This window comes from Leptidea sinapis, chromosome 13 (assembly GCF_905404315.1).
Source record: "Leptidea sinapis chromosome 13, ilLepSina1.1, whole genome shotgun sequence".
NCBI lineage: Eukaryota > Metazoa > Arthropoda > Insecta > Lepidoptera > Pieridae > Leptidea > Leptidea sinapis.
This window is the reverse complement of record NC_066277.1, coordinates 3,383,392-3,405,649: the sequence shown is the minus strand read 5'-3', so window position 1 is coordinate 3,405,649 and position 22,258 is coordinate 3,383,392. Positions and strand designations below refer to the sequence as shown.

Below are 22,258 nucleotides of genomic sequence, written 5' to 3'. Positions count from 1 at the left end.
TTTTACCATGTTTTCGTAATTTCTGGAGGTTTTTTTGCTTGGGCTTTAAGAGACGGACGAATTCTTTGGTACAATGAAACTTATTGTAACTATAACATGAGCGCTGGATGTGGTTGGATTTGCAAGGGACGTTAAAGTTTGCTGCTCGATAGTAATATGGTTCGCTTCTGGCGTTTTAAACTTTCTTGATTTTGCAGGAGATGTCGCAGGAGTGTTCAATTTATGAATTCAGATAGAACTGTAAGAGTATTCAGATTTATTGTATTTACAACATTTTTGTAAGCTATTATTGTTTGAAGTTGTTCTGGAGATTTACTTGTTTTATTTAAAATATTAGATTGAGTATGTGATATTTCAACTAAAATTGAAGGTGAGTTGCTGGGTACATTATCTTTAGCGTCTGTTTCATCATATTGCTCAACAGCTGCTGAACCAGGCAGATTAACCAATGCTTGTTCTGTTGAGTTGGAATCACCAACATCTGTGTTATCGTCATCTTCTTGTCATCGATCCGTTACACTGCCTCGTAGAAAGACAATTTCTGTGAATATTTCTTCGACACACACACACAAGTGCTCACCGCGCCTGAGGAAGTATTCACTTCAAAACGGGACATTCGGTTACAAGGTTTGAAAAATGTACAAATTTTATAAATAGAGCTAATAATAAAATAAAATAAAAATATCGAATGATTTATTGAATTTAATCTACTTATACCTAGGTAACACTGAAAATGTTTAGAAAATTTTAAAATGAAAAACGGCTTAATGTTGGAAGTTGCATATACGTTTATTATTATTATTTAGTATACATCGTCGCATTCGATGGAACCACTGGGAAAAGCAGTGGGCCCATTCTTCCTTAGGGGTCTCTTCTATGGCATTTTCGTACGCTTTCACCGTATCTTCAGGGCTCGTAAAGCGAATACCTCGAATTTTATCTTCAGTTCTTGGGAGTAAATAAAAGTCGCAGGGCGCCAGGTCAGGACTGTATGGCGGATGAGTCATTATCTCGACACCTGCCATAGTCGAATATTCAACAGTCCGTTTTGCAGAGTGCGCTGAAGATTGTCGTGGTGAAGGAGAATCCTGCTTCGAGGGCGCTGCTGTCAAATTTTTCCCAAGACAACAGTCAAACAGCGATTGACATACCAGTCTGCAGTAACTGGCACAACTGTCGCGAAATGACCTTTCCGACCAAAGAATGGGGCAATCATCTTTTCTCCTTGACTTCCTCCTTTCTTTACCTTAGATGGCCGATCCTCAAAAGGAAACACCCACTGAGCTGATTGTCTTTTGGTTTCGGGTTCGTAGCAATTTATCCAGCTATCCAGTATTATAGTAACAGTAATAATATTATCATCACCTGTGACGATGTCAAATACAGCATTTGAGTCACCGCCGTTGAACTTATCTAACATTTGGCGACACCACTCCATGCGAAGGTGTTTCTGGTAGTCGGTTAAAGTATCGGGAATTCATCTGGTACAAAGCTTCCTGGCGCCTAAATGTTCGTGTAATATTTTTTGAACTTCACTTCTATCGCTGGTAAGCTATACTTCGTCCCATTGACCGACAGCCTGTACGGATAAGGTGAGTTACCGTCGTTAAGTTTATTGGGACAGAAAAGTCAACGATAGTTACGATTTTTATCTCAAGTAGACTGAATATTGGGAACGGCCGTAAGCCCATAACGAAAGTCATAATAAATCATTGACCGAAAATTTTCTCGCGTTTGGTTTATTTTCCCGTGTAACAAGAGTTTTAGATTTGCCGCCAATTCACAAAAACAAATGACAAATGAATGCAATATACTACATTAGGTTACCAAAGAGTTCTAAAATTTAAATTCAAAATAAGTTTTTTTAGTAATGTTTCTAACTGGCCAGTTCTAAACATTTTCAGTGTTACCCACGTACTTTACCTTACCACGTAATTTTTAATAATTTTTTTTACATATATTTTGCGTTGTTATACATTGATATAATTTAGCATAAATACATACATGGTGACAAAACTTCAAACACGTACTTCAATTTTATTTAAAAAATATGGGTTTTGACTCTGAGTACAAATACGAAGACTAAAAAAAACATCCTGTGAAGCATTTACGATACATTGCTTGAAATACATTAGTACCACACGACCAACAAACTCAAAATGTTAGATGACCAACAATGAGGAAAAGTGTGCAACTAATTAACACTCTCAGGTCGACAAAGAAATGCTTGAAAAAGCACGAACATTTCGTTCAAGGGACGCCGTATTGCAGTGATTCTAATGCGCATGCGTAATAATGTTGCTAGATACAAATAATAAAAGTACACCAAAAGGGTAAATATATACATAGATCTTAGTTTCGGATGTAATTCACACCTAATAATGTAATTTGGTTTACTTTAAATAATTTAGAATAATAATTATCAGTTATAGTGTTGATATTATTAAAAATTAACTAGGTATCTAGTTAGTTTCGGCGCCTATTTCTGCCGTGAAGCAGTAATGTGTAGACATTACAGTGTTTCGGTCTGAAGGGCGCCGTAGCTAGTGTAATTACTAGGCAAATGAGATTTAGCATCTTATGTCTCACGGTGATGAGCGCAATTGTAGTGCCGCTCAGAATTTTTGGTTTTTTCAAGAATCCTGAACGGCACTGCATTGTAATGGGTAGGGTATATCAATTATCATCAGCTGAACATCCTGCTCGTCTCGTCCCTTATTTTCATTAAAAAAAATAGTAGCTGAGAATGCAACAATATTAACAAAGATAAATATTGTAATAATTTATTTATAATAGATAACTCAATAATTATTGTAAAACAAATTAATTTAAAATTTCCTACACGTATCAATGACTTGTGGGCACTTTTCCTAGTGGAAAGTAACCCTGACCTCTAAGCTAACTATCCCAGGCTCCATGATGTATGTTTTTAAGGTATGGCTAATGTATATTGTCTGCAATATATCGTTAATATTCTGGTATTCATAGTACAGACTATCCCTAGTTTGGGGCTAAACGATTTGTGTGTAGGTTAAAAACTAAAAAAAGACATTAAAAGCGAGTCAAAATTGAAATAGAAAATAATTATTTATTATAAGGAATTCACTATACGGCAATAAAGTTTGCACGTGTTTTTTCTGAAGAGCCTAATTTCAAAAATATACATTGAATTGTTTCTGATTCTCACTTTGTAATGAATAAACTGTTTTGTTAAAATAAGAATGTCACATAAGGTGTCATATTTAGCTGGCGCCTGTATTCTTATCTTGGAATACATACACGTAGTTCACTACAGTAACCCATCTTCTTTCCAATGCATTTGTGATTGTGATTATCATACTCTATGGGTACAAGACGGGACCTCCAGCTCAGTAGGCAGGGTCACTAACAACTGGGCTATACGGGTCGTCATTATCTTTTGCGTAAATGCCATTTCCCCTTTTTCTGATATTGTATCAAAAGGGGTTAAGATGCAGTTAAACCTCGCCTATATCGCTTCAATCAATTTTGAATTCATTTCCTTAAAACTTTGGAATCTTCCGTATTTCATTCTGTACTAGGCAGCATGAACGATGTTGATTAGCAGTTGCCTTATGCTGGTGAACAAAGAGAGATATACAAACATGATAATTGCAATTAAAACAAAGGCTGAAAACTAAAAATAAAACATATTTATCTACATCCATGCTTTAAATCCTCTATTAAAGATTCTAAAACAGTTAGCTTGTTGCCAAAATTAAAACACCCAATGTCCTAATAACCAACATCATTCAAACGAGTTGTAATGAAATTCAGTACAACATTATATCATCCGTTTTCATAATAACACTCCTTTGGATGATGTTAAGGTTACTTTTATAGAGGATTCATATTATGGGTGGAGATAAAGTTTTATATGCAACTGTTGATAATTAGGTATTAAACACACATTCGTGTATTAATATGCCTTATTACAAAACAGTTGCATAAACAACTATATTATCACTATTATAAGATCCAATAAAAACGTTCATATTACATGCTTCCACTTCCCTTGCAATGGGTGATTCAATTTCACCTAGTAACACAGTGTTTAATTTGGCGCGCGCGCGAAACGTCCCTCAAACCAATATGGCGGCCAACAGAAGCGCGCGCCTCGCGTAGGTCGAAATTACGCCGTAGTTATATTTCCGTCTAATATAAATGTGTTGTGCGTGCATCAATTATGTTATAGTGGCAGTGCTGCCCTTTTGATATTAATACAAATAGTTTGTTAACGTTGTGTTGTATGAGTAATCCTAATGGCGTCCTCGGCAGTGTGCGGGGTGATGGAAGACATTCACCGGCCAGCACCGAACAGCTAACGTTAGTATAAAAAAGAAAAAACCAAAGAGGTTTTATATCTACAATATCCTCATGCATATTACTTACCTATATTTTTGAGTTCTTATAACAGGGTGCGAAATCTAGCTAAAATTTTAACTCATTATGAAAATGACTTGAGGGAATTGCCTGAAAAATTCTGTAGATTCCAAAAATCGATCCTATATATATGGTCTATAGTATATGTGGTCGTTATGCAGCTTATTTAAATTCAAATGAGAAGAAGTTTCCATTTTGAATTAGCCATTGTTAATACCTTGATTCCTAAACAAATAAACAGAGAATCAATTTAAATGAATGAAAACGTTTATTTTTAAAGCGAGAATTAGAATGGTTTGAAAATATATAGTAATACTTCTTTCTTCAACTAAATGAAAGTTCTAAGTACTAAAAAAATATACTTACAAAAAGGCATACTTGTAAAAAAACCCAATCCAAATACCTAAGTAGGTACGGCTAGGCATTATGAAGCGTATCTTTTCATTGACTGGTAACGCGAGAAAAGAAAAATGGGGTACAAAATGAAAGAAAGCTTCGGAAAGACGAGGTATTATTAAAAACGAAATACAAGTAAGTTTTGTTCTAAGAATATAATATAATTATCATTGTGTAGAAATTTTATCCGGTAAATAAGGTTCATACTGTTCTGTACTGTTCGGTTTCATAGTCGGCTCAAACGAGCGTGACAGGCTCATTCAATATCCATAAAATAGAGATCTCAGGGCGCTTAAAGAATTTTTTTAAAAAATACAAAAAATATTGTTGTTTTATTTCAAAGGTAGGAAGTGTTAAATCAAAACCTATACTACTATTTTCTTCAAGATATACATAAATATATATACTAGCTTTTACCCGCGACCTCAACCGCCTTGAATAGTTACTTTGGACATTTTTTTTTATTATTTAGTAGGTACCTATACTCTTTTAATAATACACATACAAACCGCTCTTTCCACTGCTGGCAGAGCTCTTCTATGACACAGCAAATATGCCTTGTCATTGTGGACAGTCTCTTTAATAGTATTTCCCTGTGAACATTAATCTCCTATTTCATCCCCATGTAGGTCAAAGTTTCAAATATGCTTGAACAAATGTTTAAAAATTATCATTAATCAAGTGTCTAAATACAAAGTTTCATGGTTTTATCTCGAAAAATAACGAATAATATATAATTTCCCAATACTCCACTCCCATACAAACTTCCTCCCTCTATTTCAGCCCCTCCATTTATTTTTTCGCTATCTTTTATCAGAATCGGTTCAGTGGTTTAGGAGTGAGAGCGTAACAAACAAACTTACATTCACATTTATTATATTCATATAATATTACCAGTGGGAGGCTCCTTTGCACAGGATGCCGGCTAGATTATGGGTACCACAACGGCGCCTATTTCTGCCGTGAAGCAGTTATGTTTACACATTTCTGAAGGGCGCCATAGCTAGTGAAATTACTGGGCAAATGAGACTTAAGATCTTATGTCTCAAGGTGACGAGCGCAATTGTAGTGCCGCTCATAATTTTAGGGTTTTTCAAGAATCCTGAGCGGCACTGCATTGTAATGGGTAGGGCGTATCAATTACCATCAGGTGAACGTCCTGTTCGTCTCGTTCCTTATTTTCATAAAAAAAAACAAGTCTTTGTTGGAACGGAAACGGAACCTAGATTCGTGACCTGACCCCCTTATTTGTTATAACTTAAACCAACTGATCTATATAATAACTTCGCTAGTAGTTTTATTTCAAGTTATTAATAAAACTTACGACGATCAAAATATTACAACGAAAAATAAATCCTATTTCAGTATATTATATGAAGTTTTATCTCCCAATCAACTAAATAATTAACCACTGATTCCTTGAGGTACCTACTATATCAAACTAGGATCCCTTCGTTGTTCTTATGTCCATCTCTCAAGACCCTACGAAACGAAACAAAATTATTTATCGAAAATTTATCTAAATCTGCGGTGATATTTGAGCTTCTTAAGGCGAAGGGTAAGCAGAAAACACGCAAACAAGGCATTTTAGACAAGTTTATTAGTGAAATTACACCATTTGGAGCTATGAACACTATTTTATCATATAACACATACCCTTAAGGCTTATTTGTAGGTTTCTAATGTTTGCTGGTGGTTATAGTTAACACTCCAGAGCTATTTTGAACTACCACTTTTCATTGCAGTTAAACAAGTTTTTTTCAAGGCATGATGCATTTGTTTAGTACTATTCTCAGGAAAAGTATTTATATAGCTTGTACTTTTTTTGTGTAGGTACATTTATTCAGTTTAGTAATCAATAATGAGAATTGTAAGCATATAAACTGTTTGCGCCTGTCAAAATGTTACGATTTCCACGCAAGGATTTTGAAAACATTGGCTTTGTTACATAGATCGCGAGCCGGCAGACGTGAACTCATATCGCTCAAGGTCGCTAGCATTTAGTGTAGCCTTAAGCGGCCTAATCAAACGATATTTTTTAAATAAAACACTTTTAAAGGATTAAAACGCGTGTAATTGTAACGGTTTTACATTAAATTTAGATGAAATTCATCTGCAGTCCCCCTGAAAACCAGATCTGGAAAGGTCTTGAAACGTCGGGTTAACTAAAATAAAAATGTAACTTTTACGCAAAAATCTAATGTAAAAACAAGTTACAATTACAATTTATTTAAATGTGTAACACTCGCGTTAATTAAAGAAAATCCTAAAAGATATTTTGTTTATCATTATATTTACGAATTAATTTACATTTACTTTTTTTGACTTGCTCATGTAAGGCATTGTGTATTTGCCATTTGAGTATTTTTAATTGGATACTAGCTGACCTGGCAAACGTTGTTTTGCGATATAAATTATATATGTAAACCCTCCTTAACTAAAATTAAGTTTATTTTTACTTCCTGAGAAAGTAAGAAAGATATAAAGATTCTAATTAATTATTAATTTTAAGCTATTTTTTCAATTGGTTTCTGAACGACAGGAACACATGAAAGGAAAAACAAATTTTGTGTTTTTATTTATTTTTGTCCCGACAATATTCATATTATCTTTATTTACCTTTTAAACCTTCTCTGGACTTCCACAAATAATTCAAGACCAATATTAGCAAAATCAGACCAGCCGTTATCGAGTTTTAGCGAGACTAACGAACAGCAATTAATTTTTATATATGTATAGACACTTGTAATTGAAATTATTCCTAATAAGATGAAGCTGTAAATTTTGATTTAAAATAGTGGCAATGAGTTGCAACTTCTTCTTATTAAAACTCAACCCTTTACCAAATGGCGGTAAATATGAAAAGGAAAGAAAACTTTTGAAATTCATAGGTGTCATTTCCTTGATCTACGTGAATAAAGTGATTTTGATTTGATTCGATTTATAGCCAAGTCGTAAGTAACTCTGGGGGCCTACTCCTAAAATCGATATTCGATATATCGTGGCATTAGTCGTGTCGAATCCTACACTTAGTGACATCGTATTAAATGTCGAAACGATGATTGAACGAACGAAACATTATTCGATATTATCGGTCGTAGCCCTACTCTTAGTTGAAAATGTCAGAGACGAATATTCGAATTTCACAAATAATCAAACGTCACTTTTACGATAATCTCAACGACACCTTCTAGGCTGTCGATCTCTATTATAGTTTCAAGTTGTATAGATATATTTGCCATACAATATACATACTTAATAAATATTATTGAAATAATTATATGTGATTTACTATTCAACAGGATTTTTTTACTACTACGTCATTTAAGTCATTTTGTTGATCGTTTATGCGTAGAAATAATGCAAATGGCCGCCAGAGAAATTGGAAGTCGACAAGAAGGGTTGAGTTACTTTTCTTTTACATTTTATTATCCGCAAGTTTTGTATTATTTATTCAATTTTAAATGGTCATATTATATTCATTACATATTTTTATAACATTTACAATATGTGTAAATAATACCAATTTGGTGGTGCAGAGTCTGGCATGGTCCTTAGCGCCTAAACTATGTTTTGACTTTTGACACTAAACAGCGACATAGCACAGATAATGTTTAGGTTTGAACATATTTCATTCACACTAACATCGTAAAAAACTGAAAATATTAGTCTATGGTAACGATAGACGATAAGGAATTCCAACATTTGTTAGAGTAGGATAGTTGCGATATATTCGGAGTATTATCGTATCGTTCCAAATGTATCGTTGTCGATTTTGCGAGTAGACCTCCTGACTTAATAAGCTAGGGCCCTCAATTTGAATATCGGTAGGCACAAATATTTGTCTGATAAATATAAATGTTTATTTTCGAAGTCATAAATATGTATACTCTACTGAATCAGCTGAATATTTAAATGATCGGACAGCCTGGTTCTAGATTATGATTTTTTATAGCAATAACAATCACGGTACAATAATGTACATTTTATATAAAAAGCGCATGCTGGGAGAGTTTCTTGCGCCGATTCTTCTCTTTCAGAACGCCATTTGTTTCCGAAGCGGTAGTAGTATCTAGTATATTAGAAATGACATCAAAAAGAATTCTAAAGGTATCAATTTTGAGAAAATAAATGCATTTAATGCCCTATTGTATTTATGTAAGATTAAGTATGTTAATTGAATACAATTTATTTTTTATTTAATAAAATATATTCGTTTCTTGCATTTATGAACTCATTGGCAAAAAAAAGACAGGCACAGTAATTGTAAAAGGGATTTGATGCAACGAAATAAATGAAATATTATTTACTGATGTAAAAACACTTTAGTTTGGTAATAAAGTCAATCTTAATATGTTTTATTTTTTTATAATAGAAAATTAATCATTTTGACAAAAAAATCAGGTAGTTAACTTCATTTGACTTTATTTAATAAAAAGTAAAAGTAAATAAAAAAAGAGTGTGTCTACTTATGTACACGCATTAGAAGATATACTTCTTTGGCGTATGAAAAAATAAATAGAATTTTAACAAATAGTTAAGATCAAAGATAGTATAACCACTCAGCATTTAAGGTAAATATACAATTAACCTCAAATCTATAAATGCACTGAAAACAGTTTATTCAAATCAGTTTTATCACTAATATTCAATATATATAGATATACTAATAAATTATTAGTAAATACTATCACCGTCGTATATGAAATTGATTTAATAAAAACACCAAAATAATATTTATTTATTCACACTGTATAATTGTACTGTTACGAAACACGTGTTCTAAATATAAAAATACTAGAATATACAACTTGAACATAGTTATCGAATTTCATGCCACCTAGAACTAACTTCACGATGTAGAATTCAGGTGTCGGTGTGAGCGCGCATCGTAAAAATTCACTCTCATCATTTTTCTCCTTCGCGCCAAAAGAAGTATAACTTCAATGAAAAATAACGTCGCCGCCACCGTATGTCGTAATTTCTTTATAACATAACTCTACATAACGATGTCCTGTTCCTCTTAGCACTTTACGACTTCTCACCAAATATGTGAAGAGATTCTGGCTTCTGGAAAATAAAAACTTGCTTCCATTCCACATCTGTCCACCATCTTAACCTTAGATAATATATACGTTTAGATGAGTCTCTTGCTGTTAGACAACCGATAAAAACAGGCCATGAATATTAGTTTAGTGTGCATAACAAGTTACATCTTACACTCGCGATTTGTATGACACTTTGTGTTTGTGTGCGTATAAATAGCAGTTAGTTAGAGTTAGTAATGTAGAGTTAATTTCTTATCGATTACCACTGGTTTATTAAATTACAATTAAAAAAGCGTCAAAGTTGACTTTATCTATACTTCTATACTAATACTAGCTGACCCAGCAAACGTTGTATTGCCGATATTAAAATCGCGATTCAAAAGTAACTGTTGATCGTGGATTGGTGAAAAATTGAAGTTGTATGTATTTTTTAATGCTGACTCATAATCAAACAAATTTAAAAAAAATGTCAAAAAAATAAAAAATTCGTGTGGACCACCCTTAACATTAGGGGGATGAAGAATAGATGTCCGATTCTCAGACCTACCCAATATGCACTCAAAATTTCATGAGAATCGGTCAAGCCGTTTCGGAGGAGTTCAAAGTTTAACACTATGATACGAGAATTTTATATATTAGATTATAAAGAGGAAAGATTTGATTGTTTGTTTGTTTGTATTGAATAGTCTCCGCAACTACTGAACCGAATTGAATAATTCTTTCACTGTTGGGAAGCTACATTATCCCCGAGTGTTATAGGGTACATTACATTTCCAAAAAAATTAGGGATCCCTACTAAAAGTCCAATAATATAACCCCAGATGTAAAAATATGTACGCGAACGACGCGGACGTGGCGGGGTATCAGCTAGTATTGTTATAAAACGAAATCTCTATTTAAAAATTATTTTCTTCTTTCTTCGGCTTCTTCCTCTTCTTGCAAAACCAATTTTTTTTAGTTTTTACACTATGATTTTGCTAAAATTTAAACATTGTTAGCAAAAAAAAACATTGTATCAAATTCAAGGTTGTTAGATTTCTACTAAACATTACATAATTACCACAATCAATCTATAAATCCTTTATTACTTATAACATGCACGTTACTAACAAGTCTTTGAAAGATCAACTAGACCTTAACACCGATTTCACACTGTAAAGTACATTAATATCAGCCGGAAGACGTCCACTGCTGGACAAAAGCCTCCCCCAAAGATCGCCATGACGACCGGTCCTGCGCTGCCCTCCTCCAACGTATTCCGGCGATCTTGACCAGATCGTCGGTCCATCTTGTGGGGGGCCTACCAACACTGCGTCTTCCGGTACGTGGTCGCCATTCGTATACTTTACTGCCCCAACAGCGTCCTGTCCGTCGAACTATGTTCCCTGCCCACTGCCACTTCAGTCTAGCAATAATTAGGACTATGTCGGTGACTTTAAATCTCTTACGGATCTCCGAGCAAAGCCCTATCCATTGCCCTCTGAGCAACCTCATACAATACTGTAAAATTTTAGCTGGCCTGCGCAGGACCAGTCAAGAACCATGCGTTATTATTTAAATATACAAATAGCCTTCTTTATAAAAGAAGCGTTAATATACATAGGCCACACTAAAAGTTTTGCACTTCTAGCTAATCGGAAGTATTTGAATTTCGAATGCTATATTTTTGGAAACGTTGAAACCTTCTTAGTAATAAAAAAACCATTGATTGGAAATTCATCATTTCAGTCATTTGTCAATTGTTTTTTATCACACATCAAAGTTCTACGTACACAACGAAATTGAAATTAAGTCGAAAAGATTTTAGAGCGATGATTTTTTATGATTTTAAAAGTTATCTCTCTCCGCAAGACTGTGCCGCTCGTCTTCAAAATGCTTTTGGGAGAGAAGCACCTTGCTTGAGCACCGTGAGGCGATGGTTTGCTGAATTTGAGAGAGGCCGGGTTTCTTTACATGACGAATTTCGTGAAGGGCGGCCTTCAACTGCCGTCGACGAAAATATTGTGGCTACTACTAAGCTGCTAATTGAAGAAAAAGCCCCGACCTAGCACCCTGTTATTTCTTTATTTTCTCCAAAATCAAAGATTTGATGAGAGGTTTCAATTTTACCAATTCCGAAGAGGCAGTGATAGCGTTCAATCAGCACGTAGAAAACATGCCTTCAGATCTGTGGTCCTCCTGTTTTAAAACATGGTTCGATCGCTTGAAAAAATGTTTAAAATGTAATGGAGAGTATTTTGAAAAGCAATAAACATAATATTTTGGTAATACATGTTGTTTTTTTAAGTTACGCAAAACTTTTAGTGTGACCTTATATTTCTTGGATTTTCGCTCAGCGAGCCCTAGTTTACTGTTTGGTATTTTGCTGTAAAATTAAACCTATGAAGGAGCCCGTTAACATGTTATTATTACACTGTACGCACGCTTCTTTCTTTTGAATTAAATGAATTCAATTCACATTTTTTTTCATGAAGTCAGTAATGTTTCTAACATACATTATATTCTTATTCTACTTACAGTTACTTATATTGTCTTATTACAAATTAAATTTGAAAACAAAATTTATGAGCGTAGCGGGACTCGAACGACAAATAAAATAAATTCAAATAAATTTAAATTTTAAACGCGACCTCTCGTGTCCCGTGCGAGCGCTCATCCACTGAGCCAACCGTTCGAGTGACGTAAAGTTCATAAATCATGATATGTCTTTGTTCAACTCTCAGGTTGTGGCTTCATCTACAGGATCTAATTAACAGTTGATAACCTGCTCAACCCCAATATTAGCATATTAGGAAATTGACTTGAGATGTCGCTCTTTCAAACCAAACAATTTGTGATATTATTACATTGATAACTTCTGGGATTAATTCCTCTCGCACGGAACGCGAGAGGTCGCGGGTTTGAATAATGCATCGTTCATAAATTTGGTTTTAGAATTTAATTTGTGTTTTTAATCCTAGAAGCGAGGGTATTTTAAAATCATAACAAATTGTTTAGTCTTATACTTGTTTGAAGCAAGACCTCTACTAAAATATCCGATGAATTTGAGTATAAATTGCTTGAGTCTTGAGGTGAGATACATTCGCTTCGACTCCAGCTCAGTTGCATTAAAGTAGTCAAAGTCAAAGTCAAATAAAATTTATACAATTAGGCTTACAGTAAACGCTTTTGAATCGTCACTACAAATATTTCTTTTAAATTACTGCATTTAGTGAATGTTCGTAAAAAGTAGAGCTCGTAGGAAGAACATACAAGAAACTCAACGTCCATTCTTTTCAATCAAATAGAGTATTTTACAATGGCTTTAGTTTACATAAAAGATATGTTTGTAAGGTGCTGCATCGAATAAACGAGTAATGTTTGAATAATATAAATTACTTCATGAAAAGTAATAAAGAATTAAATGTATGAATATAAATTATCGTATATTGGATGCATATTTCTTTTAAATGACTGAATTTACCATATTATGTGCGTAAAAAATTGAGCTCGAGAAAGTTTCCAATATTTTTATTCAAAGTCAAAGTCAAATAAACATTTAACAATTAGGCTTACACTAAGTGCTTTTGAATCTTTACTATAAATATTTCATTAAATCATTACTGAATCTATCATATGATCGGAAAAAGTAGAGCTTCTGAGAAGAACATACAAGAAACTAATTAGTTTGTAAATTAAATTAGTTTGTAAAGTGCTGCATCATGCAACAGCATGGTATTTCATAAAAAGTAATAAATAATGACCTGTATAAATAAACCTTTAGAGCTTGAATTCATTGTTTGTGTAAGGATACTTCGTGAACATGATGGTCGTAATGTATATACTAGATAATACGGACTAAGTATAACTTCAAGTCTTAGATAAGTTATACGTTTTGATCAGGGGCGTGCATTGGTCTTCTAGTAAGGCACTGTGGATCTATTTACTTATAGTTGAGCTTTGGAATATGAAAAAAAAATGCTTACCGTAGGTATTTAGCATCTAGCTTAAAGGAAAATTGTATGAGTGGGTGTTAAATAAAAGTTAGGTTATAAAATAACGGAACCAAATAAACTAAATAAACTTTAACACTAGTGCTATATTTATTTAGGTTTATATCGAGGTAGGCACTGCCTAATTGCCTATATGATATGCACGCCCCTGGTTTTGATAGAGTCTCTTGCTGTTAGACAACCGATGAAAACAGGCCAGGTTTATTACTTTAGTGTGCGTGACAAGCTGCGTCTTACACTCGCGATTTGTATGACACTTTGTGTGTACTGTGTAAGTGCGTGCATTGCTTAAAATACAGGTTAGTTCTAAACTCAATTTTTTTGACGTTTTCACAGCTGTCATAGTCTATCTAGACGAAGTAATGATTTTTTTTTTGAAAATTTGGGACGAGACGAGCAGGACGTTGGCTATTGATACGACCTGCCCATTACAATGCAGTGCCGCTCAGAATTTTTGGAAAACCCCAAAAATTCTTAGCGGTACTACAATTACGCTCGTCACCTTTAGCCATAATATGTTAAGTCTCATTTGTCAGTTATTTCACTAGCTACGGCGCCCTTCAGACCGAAACTCAATAATGCTCACACATTACTGCTTCACGGCAGAAATAGGCCCGTTGTGGTACCCGTGGTGGTTGTGTAAACTTCAGAAATTGATAAGTTGCTAGACAGCAATATAATTTGCTGTTCATCAAAAAATATTCATTTAATGTAATATTTTAGTTCTGCCGTATAGGTACCCATAATCTAGCGTCCTGTGCAAAGGAGCCTCCCACTTGTAATAAACGATCTCAGCTTCAAGTCATCAAGTAATTAAGCCGAGTTTCTAGCTGACAGATCTTTGCGTCAATTTGAAATACAATACACTTATATGTATGCAACACCTACTGGGGAAGTACCATCTATTGGTGCAATAACAGCTAGGATTACGTCATTAGTTCATACAAATATAAGTTCAGAAAATATATACGTTGATCCATTTCTGACTTGTTCTATTCCATTAAATTGCTGTTGAATATTATGATAATAATAAATCTTTATTTGTTGCACAAAAAAAATACAATTTTGCTTAAAATTACCCTCGACCCCCAAACTAGGATAGCCCGTGACATGGGGGTTAGTCTCTTCCCAGTTGTTCAATGTAAAATGTCAAAAAACAAACTCCAACATATTTTAAGGTCTAACAATGGAAGTTATGCAACAAATTATTTATTTATTTAGAAATACCAACATTTGTTTACATTGATGCGTTATATATTTATAATATAGACTAAATATAATGTAACAAACAATTACAGGTATCTACCACGTGCTTTAATAATTTTCACAAAGTAAATATTAGTTTAAGAGGAAAAAAAATATATGCTAACAAGTAATAATGGCTAAATGATTTGGTTTTAAATTGTTATTATTTAAGATTATCTTTATATATATATATATATATATATTTCTTGTGTGCGTGTGTATGTCACTGAACTCCTCCTAGACGGCTGGACCGATTTTGATGAAATTTTTTGTGTGAGTTCAAGGGGATTCGAGGATGGTTTAGATTCTCAATTGAACTACCTCCAAAATGGCTGGACCGATTTTGATGATATTTTTGTGTGTTCCAGTGAATTTGAGATTGGCGTGTGTCTTCAGGTGGATTCGAGAATGTTTTAAATTCACAATTAAACCACCACCTAAACGGCTGGACCGATTTTGATGATTTTTTTGTTTGTTTCAGTGAATTTGAGATTGGATTAGGTTCTTAATTCCGTCCATATAATATAATTCTCCTGCTCATGTGTATGTTAGTGAACTCCTCCTAACGGCTGGACCGATTTTTCACATTTAAGACGTGTGTACAGGACAACGTCTGTTGGGTCCACTAGTTATATATATTATAGAACTAAGAAATATAACTATTATTATGACTACATTTTATTCACTAAACTTACATACAAATAATTTACGAACTGTATAGACAGAAGTCGTGAAATTAATATCGATGTAATCGCTATATATGTTTACCATCTTGCATAGCCTAGGAATAGGAGAGTTCGCTCCAAACATACATCTTCGAACCGGTGGAACTAGCGGAATAATTTGCTTCCGGGAATTAACTATGAACATAAAAACTATTTTATATGTAACTAGTGGACCCAACAGACGTTGTACTGTACACACGTCTTAAATTTGAAAAATCTGTCCAGCCGTTAGGAGTTCACTAACATACACATGAGCAGGAGAATTATATTATATGGACGTAATTGAGAATCTAAACCAATCTCAAATTCACTGAAACAAACAAAAAGTCATCAAAATCGGTCCAGCCGTTTAGGAGGTAGTTTAATTGGGAATCTAAACCATTCTCGAATCCACCTGAAGACACACACCAATCTCAAATACACTGGAACACACAAAAATATCATCAAAATCGGTCTAGCCGTTTTGGAGGTAGTTCAATTGTGAATCTTAACCATTCTCGAATCCACCTGAAGACACACAGAAAGTTTCAATAAAATCGGTCCAGCCGTCTAGGAGGAGTTCAGTGACATACACACGCACACAAGAATTATATATATAAAGACTAGCTGACCCAGCAAACGTTGTATTGCCGATATTAAAATCGCGATACAAAAGTAACTGTTGATCGTAGATGGGTGAAAATTTGAATTTGTATGTATTTTTTAATGCTGACTCATAATCAAACAAATTTAAAAAAAAATGTCAAAAATATTAAAAAAACAATTTCGTGTGGACCACGCTTAACATGTAGGGTTATGAAAAATAGATGTTGGCCGATTCTCAGACCTACTCAATATGCTCACAAAATTTCATGAGAATCGGTCAAGCCGTTTCGAAGAAGTACTGGAACGAACATTGTGACACGAGAATTTTATATATAAGACGAGAATTTTATATATAAGATTTAGGGTGTTGTTGTGTGTTTGTGTGTGTGTGTGTATGTATTCTGACAAAAGATTCTTTTGAGATTATTCTTATAACGCGGTATTCTTATAACGCAATTTCATATTACGCGATGTCTGATGATACGCGAAAGAAAGAATTATTTATTTTATTTTTCTCTTAATACCGCTATCCCAAGAAAACGCCAAAATAGCGCATAATGGAAACCATTTATTGACGTTTTATATAAATCTTTTATTTTAACAAATAATATTTATATGTCTACAGAATATGAGAAGAGAATTCATTTGTTCTTTACATTTCTATCTTTTATAGAGCCATGCTAATTATTCAATATAGATAAAACAAAATTATAAACAAAACTATTAATTGTTAACCATTACCAGTATTACTTTTTACCATGACATAGTTTAGTTATTTTTTACAGAAAATTGTATTGTAAATAACCAGTATCCAGGCTCCAGGCTCCTTTGCACAGGATGCCGGCTAGATTATGGGTACCACAACGGCACCTATTTCTGCCGTGAAGCAGTAATGTGTAAACATTACTGTGTTTCGGTCAAAAGGGCGCCGTAGCTAGTGAAATTACTGGGCAAACGAGACTTAATATCTTATGTCTCAAGGTGACGAGCGCAATTGTAGTGCCGCTCAAAATTTTTGGGCTTTCCAAGAATCCTGAGCGGCACTGCAATGTAATGGGCAGGGCGTATCAATTACCATCATCTGAGCGTCCTACTTGTCTCGTCCCGTATTTTCATAAAAAAAAAATTGTATTATGTATGTAATAAATTAAGAATGCTTCTAATTCTGAATTAAAACTATGGCGATCTTGTGCTAGAGTAGTAACCTAGCTCCGCTCGATTTCTCAAGGCCGTTGGCTCGGTCCCCAGCCTTAATGATTCTTTAGGACCTAGGTTACAAATAGCGCGAATAGCACTCTTCTGCAGTAGTAGTAGTGGGTACAATACCCAGATGTTTTTTTTTATAACAGTAATGGACAAGACGAGCAGGACGTTCAGTTGATGGTAATTGATACGCCCTGCCCATTACAATGCAGTGCCGCTCAGGACTCTTGATAAACTCTAAAATTATTGAGCGGCACAACAATTGCGCTCGTCACCTTGACACATAAGATGTTATGTCTGATTTACTTTGTAAGTAATTTCACTAGCTAAAGCGCCCTTCAGACCGAAACACAATAATGCTTACACATTACTGCTTCACGGTAGAAATAGGCGCCGTTGTGGTACCCACAATCTAGCCGGCATCCTGTGCAAAGCAGCCCCCTGGTAGCGACTGAAATTGGCTTAGACCATTTTAATTTCTTATAAGTAGTGAATATTTCACAGCTTAAAAGTTTATTGCTTTTAAACTAACTCTTGGTACACCCCGTAACAGTACCTCCTGTATATTAGAATGCAGTGTCGATCAATATACTGGAAAAACTTTGAACGGCACTGTCGTATTTTGAGACATAAACAGACATGTCTCTAGCCACGGCACCTTTCAAATCGAAATATAATAATGCGTAAGAAGCAGTAATCTGAAAAACATAACTGCTTCACGGCTAGAAAACGCTGTGATCTTTTGCCAAGATGCCTTCCACTGGTTCAAATAAACCTCCCTGTATATGTCATTTACGAGACGAGCAATGCCACTCAGGATTCTTGAGAAACTTAAAAATTCTGAGCGCACTACATTTGCGCTCATCACTTTGAAGCATAAGATGTTAAGTCACATTTGCCCATTAATTTCACTAGCTGCGGCGCCCTTCAGACCGAAACACTATAAGGCTTACACATTACTGCTTCACGGTTGAAGTAGGCGACGTTGTGGTACCCATAATCTAACCGGCATCCTGTGCAAAGGAACCTCCGACCGGTGTATTGAGGACTTCAGTCATATTAAACAACTATTAATTCTTAACTAGAATTATGAATTTGTACACACTCAAACATAACATCCAACTATTATACTACCATTGTTCTATACGACACTTCCCAGTAAAACAACAATTGGGGCTGGAATATCAACACACCAATAATGGTTTACAAGTTCCATTTTAAATTTGGTTGAGATTTCCAACAGATTCCGTAGAGTCTGGCACTAAGCCAGCTATTACGTGTGACGTAGGTATCATCTACGTCACATACGTGCTGTAACCTTTCGTACGGCAACGTAAAACACCTTTATGTGTTCTTTCGAGGCTGTGGGTTGCAGCGCGAGCCATCCTCACGAGCTTCATACGCACTTTTTCAACACACTTTTTTTTTAAGGAATAGCAGGACAAACGAGCGTACGGGTCACCTGGTGTTAAGTGATCACCGCCGCCCACATTCTCTTACAACACCAGAGGCATCACAAGAGCGTTGCCGGCCTTTAAGGAAGGTGTAAGCGCTTTTTTTGAAGATACCCGTATCGTCCCGGAAACACCGCACAAGGAAGTTCATTCCACAGCTTTGTAGTACGTGGAAGAAAGCTCCTTGAAAACCGCACTGTGGAGGACCGCCAAACATCCACGACCAGTGGGAGGCTCCGTTGCACAGGATGCCGGCTAGATTATGGGTACCACAACGGCGCCTATTTCTGCCGTGAAGCAGTAATGTGTAAGCATTACTGTGTTTCGGTCTGAAGGGCGCCGTAGCTAGTGAAATTACTGGGCAAATGAGACTTAACATCTTGTCTCAAGGTGACGAGCGCAGGTGTAGTGCCGCTCAGAATTTTTGAGGGTTTCAAGAATACTGAGCGGAACTGCATTGTAATGGGCAGGGCGTATCAATTACCATTAGCTGAACGTCCTGCTCGTCTTGTGCCTTATTTTCATAAAAAAAATCCATATGGTGGGGATGATATCCTAACTTGTGGCGTGTCGTGCGAAGGTGGAAGTCTGCGGCAGGAATCAGGTTCAACAGCTCTTCGGAACACTCCCCGTGATAAATGCGGTAGAAGACAATGAAGCGACTTCTCTACGCAACGCCAAGTGATCCAGCCGTTCACAGAGCACTGGTTCCCCCACAATTCGAGCTGCTCAACGTTGCACGCAGTCAAATGGATCGAGCTGATACTGGGGTGCGCCAGACCAGAGATGACAGCAATACTCCATATGTGGCCGGACCTGCGCTTTGTACAGCGCTAGTATGTGGGCCGGCTTGAAGTATTGCCGTGTTCTATTAATGACGCCCAGTTTCTTTGAAGCCAATTTGGCTTTGCCCTCCAGATGACCACGAAATTGGCAATCGCAAATTGGCACCTCTTTGTCGTTATAAAAAAATCTGTAAATACTTTATATGATATGAAATATAAAGGACATGAAATCGCTTATTGAAAGTGAAAAACACTTCCCAAAAGTCAAATATTCCAAATCTTTAATAAAATTAGTAAAATGCTCAATAGAAGCAGTGGTTATTAAATTATTACTCTGCTCAATAGAAGCAGTGGTTAGTAAATTATTACTCTGGTCAATAGAAGCAGTGGTTATTAAATTATTACTCTGGTCAATAGAAGCAGTGGTTATTAAATTATTACTCTGGTCAATAGAAGCAGTGGTTAGTAAATTATTACTCTGCTCAATAGAAGCAGTGGTTATTAAATTATTACTCTGGTCAATAGAAGCAGTAGTTATTAAATTATTACTCTGGCCAATAGAAGCAGTGGTTATTAAATTATTACTCTGGTCAATAGAAGCAGTGGTTATTAAATTATTACTCTGGTCAGTAGAAGCAGTGGTTATTAAATTATTACTCAATAGAAGCCGAGACGAAAAATTTGCCCAGTCATATAAAGAAATCACTAGGCTACGGCTACCTTCTCACCGAAACACAAAGTAAACTAAATAGGTACATTTTTAACTTATGCTACAACTTAATATACTAAATGATTATATATTTCACCTCATATATATTGCTCGCTTTTCCGCCGACATAGGCCTCCTCCAGATCATTCCACATTTTCCTGTCGTAAGTTATTCTTCTCCATGTTGGTCCAGCAATCTTTTTGATATCATTTTCCCATCGTATCGTTTGTCTCCCTCCATTATCATCCGGTGTTTCCAGGACGATACGACATGGTTACCGTCTAAAAAAGCACCTTCCTTAAAGGCCGGCAACGCTCTTGTGATTCCTCTGGTGTTGCAAGAGAATGTGGGCGCCGGTGATCACTTAACACCAGGTGACCCGTACGCTCGTTTGTCCTCCTATTCCATAAAAAGCAAAATTTCTATTTGAAAACATTTTACATATTCTTGGTTTATGCTCAGGTATAACTTTATGCCAATTTTATTTGAAAGGCCGAAAAAGTATTAAATTTGGAATAACTTTACTTCTAGTTTATTAATAATAATAATAATACGCACGCATCGTGCGGAAGTTCCTCAGTCTGTCGCCCTAACCACCGGCGGAATTTTCGTGAACCAACGCCGGCGGGACTCTATTTTTTATATTATGTTTATTTAAATATGATATATATATAAATGTAGAAAATAAGATGAAATTGTTATAAATAGAATTATAATAATAATAATCATATATTATAAATAATAAAATAATAAATAAAAATAATTTGTAATAAAGACTCCCACTAAAACGGCACCCTAAAGTATATTTCTCGCAATTAAGTTACAAGGAAAGAACAACAAATCGAGCATATAACCTTCATAAGTTTAACTCGGTACTTGATTAGTAGGCCAGTATATTGGCACGAATGCCAAGTTCTGGAATAGTCGCCGATGTCGCCGCTCTGTCTGCAACACTAAGGCCATACTTTTGTTAGAGATCGTTACTATAAAATGTATTATTAATATCTTTAATATCTCAATATATATATAAACTAGAAGTAGTAAGGATTCGCCGGTTCTGGCTCACAGTAGTGGGGATTCGCCGGTTCTGCCTCCCGGCTTCTGGGGCAGTTGTTCGTGCTGCCTACTAAAAAAAAAAGTTTGGTGTCAAACTGTGGGTTTGTTTAACTTAAAAAGTCAATATTATATGTCAATATTATTATTACTTGATGGAGTGCAGTTTAGTGCAACTTGAGAGATAGGTATTTCCAATTATTGTTTTTGTATGGACATATTTTCTGTCAGAGAATTTATTGACGCACGTTTTGACAGATCTGCTGCGAAACAATTTCATTATAACAACAAGGTGCATATTTTACAAAATAATTCTTGATGTTTTGAAATATTATTGACAAATTCATAAAAAAACAGTATTTTATTTATTATGTACAGAACAACGTCTGTCGGGTCAGCTAGTTATATTATATAATATTATGTAACAAATTGTTGTGACAATTGGATGGGACAAAGATATATTGTGTTAGATACAAAAACCAATCTAGATTTATCAGGTTATATATTGTCTGTTTATCTTTTTTACTTATCTCTATACTAATCTGACAGAATTAGATTAAGGATTGGTCTCCGCTGCGCTCCGGCTATATACCGCACTACCTAAGAACAATAGATTTTTCATTACGGCAACTATTAGATGCTTATGTGCGTGGCATCTTGTC

The 22,258-nt window shown here is 35.0% G+C and overlaps 2 protein-coding genes across 2 annotated transcripts in view; one reads left to right on the top strand and one right to left on the bottom strand.

The window, feature by feature from the left end:
* The window catches only part of LOC126967781 (trypsin 3A1-like), a 57,459-nt gene that overhangs the window by 27,638 nt on the left and 7,563 nt on the right, over positions 1-22,258 (bottom strand). The gene's annotated exons all lie outside the window — the stretch shown is intronic.
* The window catches only part of LOC126967753 (cholesterol transporter ABCA5-like), a 77,625-nt gene continuing 59,468 nt past the window's right edge, over positions 4,102-22,258 (top strand). Inside the window, exon 1 of the mRNA XM_050812425.1 lies at positions 4,102-4,344. Coding sequence (XP_050668382.1) covers positions 4,268-4,344 — 77 coding nt within the window. The 5' untranslated portion in view covers positions 4,102-4,267. The remainder of the gene's footprint in view (positions 4,345-22,258) is intronic.